This window comes from Sinocyclocheilus rhinocerous, unplaced genomic scaffold, assembly GCF_001515625.1.
Source record: "Sinocyclocheilus rhinocerous isolate Xijiao unplaced genomic scaffold, SAMN03320098_v1.1 scaffold97, whole genome shotgun sequence".
NCBI lineage: Eukaryota > Metazoa > Chordata > Actinopteri > Cypriniformes > Cyprinidae > Sinocyclocheilus > Sinocyclocheilus rhinocerous.
This window is the reverse complement of record NW_015666183.1, coordinates 958,992-961,655: the sequence shown is the minus strand read 5'-3', so window position 1 is coordinate 961,655 and position 2,664 is coordinate 958,992. Positions and strand designations below refer to the sequence as shown.

Below are 2,664 nucleotides of genomic sequence, written 5' to 3'. Positions count from 1 at the left end.
GTCCAAAACAAATTCTGGATTTTGATGTGAGAGGAAAACTGAGGATGGATGAGGAATTTAAAAAAATAAATAAAATTCGTGGAGGAAGCGGTATTATTGTGATTATGGACTTGTATTTTGGCCAGAAGTGACTGTTTACAGTTAAAAACATATTAATGATGGATTTTTGTTTCTTACAAACACTCAGCTTTTCACTTCACAAGACATTAATTGATGGATTGGAGTGGTGTGGATTACTTGTGGATTATTGATTTTATCATTCTTTTAATTCATAGCCTGATGGCTTCTGTCCACTCTTGATCCTCTGAGAAAAATCGTTGAACGTTGTGAATTTTCTGTGATTGACCTTCGAGAAATCACGCTGAATCGATGCTTTAGCATTTACCTGCATTCATTTTCCCCCTCATTGATGAGTGAGCCATTTCAAACATATTAAAGTGAAAAATCACAAGTGGCTGAGCTCGATACTGCATTCAAAACCACCAATTTCCTCGCTGTAACTGAGAATCCTCTCACATGTATTGTGTTTGCCGCAGTGCACTAAGAACTACATCCCTGTGTGTGGTACAAACGGAGACACCTATCAGAACGAGTGCTATCTGAAACAAGCAGCCTGTACCCAGCAGAGACCCATCTTTCTGGCCTCTGAGGGCCCCTGCTATCCTGGTGAGTCCAGACCGTCTCCTCCACTTCCTGAAATGAAAACCTGACATCTTCTGCCTTGGTTCATATTACACTGACTGTGCGTGTTTTAATAGAACAAGTGTCACAAGCATTTTTTAAAGATGCTTGTTACTTTAAGAAAAATAAAGTATTAATAGTTAAAAGTCCATTTATACAGGCATTTCTTTTATCCAACATTATGAATTTCAGGGACTTTTCTGTCATTTTCCATAATGTTGGACCCAGATTGCATTTTATACATTAATTAAATAAAAAATAAAATACATTTATATATTTTTTTTTTATGTGACTGATGCACATTATCAAGATATTTATTCAAATAAAAGTTAATTTGATTGGATTTTATTTAGACTACATTTTTGATGAGCCTCTAACGGGCCACTGGTGACAAAAATTGCCATCAAGAGACATAAAGATGAACTACTTTTGCAAGTTAGATGGATTTTTCTGAGGTCCAGAAATGCTATTTTAACATCCTGTGTATATGCAGAGGCTTTATATTAGAGACTCTAATGAGCAGTGTGATCTGATACATGACAACCTTTATTTTTAGCTCTAATTAATCTCATGATGACTTTTCATCCACAAATTACATGCCATGGCTCATAATAATTTGATATGCATGTTAATAATACATAATACAAGGACTATGCACTACTGCTACCGCTGTATGAACTCTAGACATATATTGATATATTTATAAATGGAAAGTTATAATTAGTCCTACTTGTTTCTTGTTCCAGATAGCAGCTCGGGATCTGGGGATGGAGGTTTGTTTTCTTTTCCTAATATTTTTTCTGACCATAAAGCAGCAACGGTAATATCAAGGAAATTGAAACGTGGTCATTTCTAGGATTTTGACCTACAGACTTCAAATGATCCCAGAAACGAGTCACCTCCCATCACTCCGGAGCGCTGTAGATCAGCCAAAACATGCCATCGGAGGTTATTTTTAGCCCCATCATGAAGTTGCCAGTTCTGTGATAAAAGAGTGACCCCGTGCTGCGCTGGGTTTGAACCTCCTCTGGAGCGGGTTTTAAAGATGAAGGCCGCTCTAGAGCTGTCATTACAGCAAATTACAGACCACTGCAGGAACGCAACTCAAGTGCTGCTGAGTATGTACTCGCTCAGTGGCCACTTCTGAAATCTATGCTATGCCACGGAGTATTTTTAATCGTTCTTGTACATTAAAAAAAAAAAAGATTATAATAGATTTTAACTTTTTGTCTCATTTCTCATTTTTAAGTGCCAGAATGTCTCTATTTTATTGTATTATATAATACAATAAAAAATTACGTATTAAAAAAAATAAAGATTTATAAGGAAAAAATAAAGATATTTATAATAATAATATACAATTTTTATTTAAGATGTGTATTAAAATATATATTAATTTTAAAAGTACAAATAAATGTATAAATAGTGTTAAAATAGAATTTTCCCTAAGAAATTAAAAAAGTTATTTGTTTTTCTGTGCAGTTAGTAATTTTGTATAACAAAAATTTTTTTTAAATTTTTTTAAATTTTACATTAATTATATTTTTATAATCATGCCAAGCTTTTTAGAAAACAATTTCTAAAAGTTTTTATTACCTAAACGTTTCTGTAATTTTGAATTTCATATTTCAATTTCAAGTTGTTTTCTTTTGAAGATTTCAAGTATTTCAAAGTGCCTTTGATTAAAAAATCTGCCAAATTTGGTCATTTATAGTTAGTGCTGTCAAACGATTAATCGCGATTAATCGCATCCAAAATAAAAGTTTTGTTTACATAATATATGTGTGTGTACTGTGTATATTTATTATGTATATATAAATACACACACATGCATGTATATATTTAAGAAAAATATGTTATGTTTTTATAGTAAATATATTAATATATAATATAAATGATATGAATATAAATATACATGTAAATGTTTTCAAAATATACTCTGTACGTGTGTGTATTTATTTATACATAATAAATATACACAGA

The 2,664-nt window shown here is 31.8% G+C and overlaps 1 protein-coding gene across 1 annotated transcript in view; it reads left to right on the top strand.

Moving 5' to 3' along the window:
* Nucleotides 1-2,664, top strand: part of LOC107732118 (tomoregulin-1-like) — a 26,170-nt gene that overhangs the window by 11,282 nt on the left and 12,224 nt on the right. The window contains exons 3-4 of the mRNA XM_016543375.1: nt 537-666; nt 1,428-1,454. Coding sequence (XP_016398861.1) covers nt 537-666; nt 1,428-1,454 — 157 coding nt within the window. The remainder of the gene's footprint in view (nt 1-536; nt 667-1,427; nt 1,455-2,664) is intronic.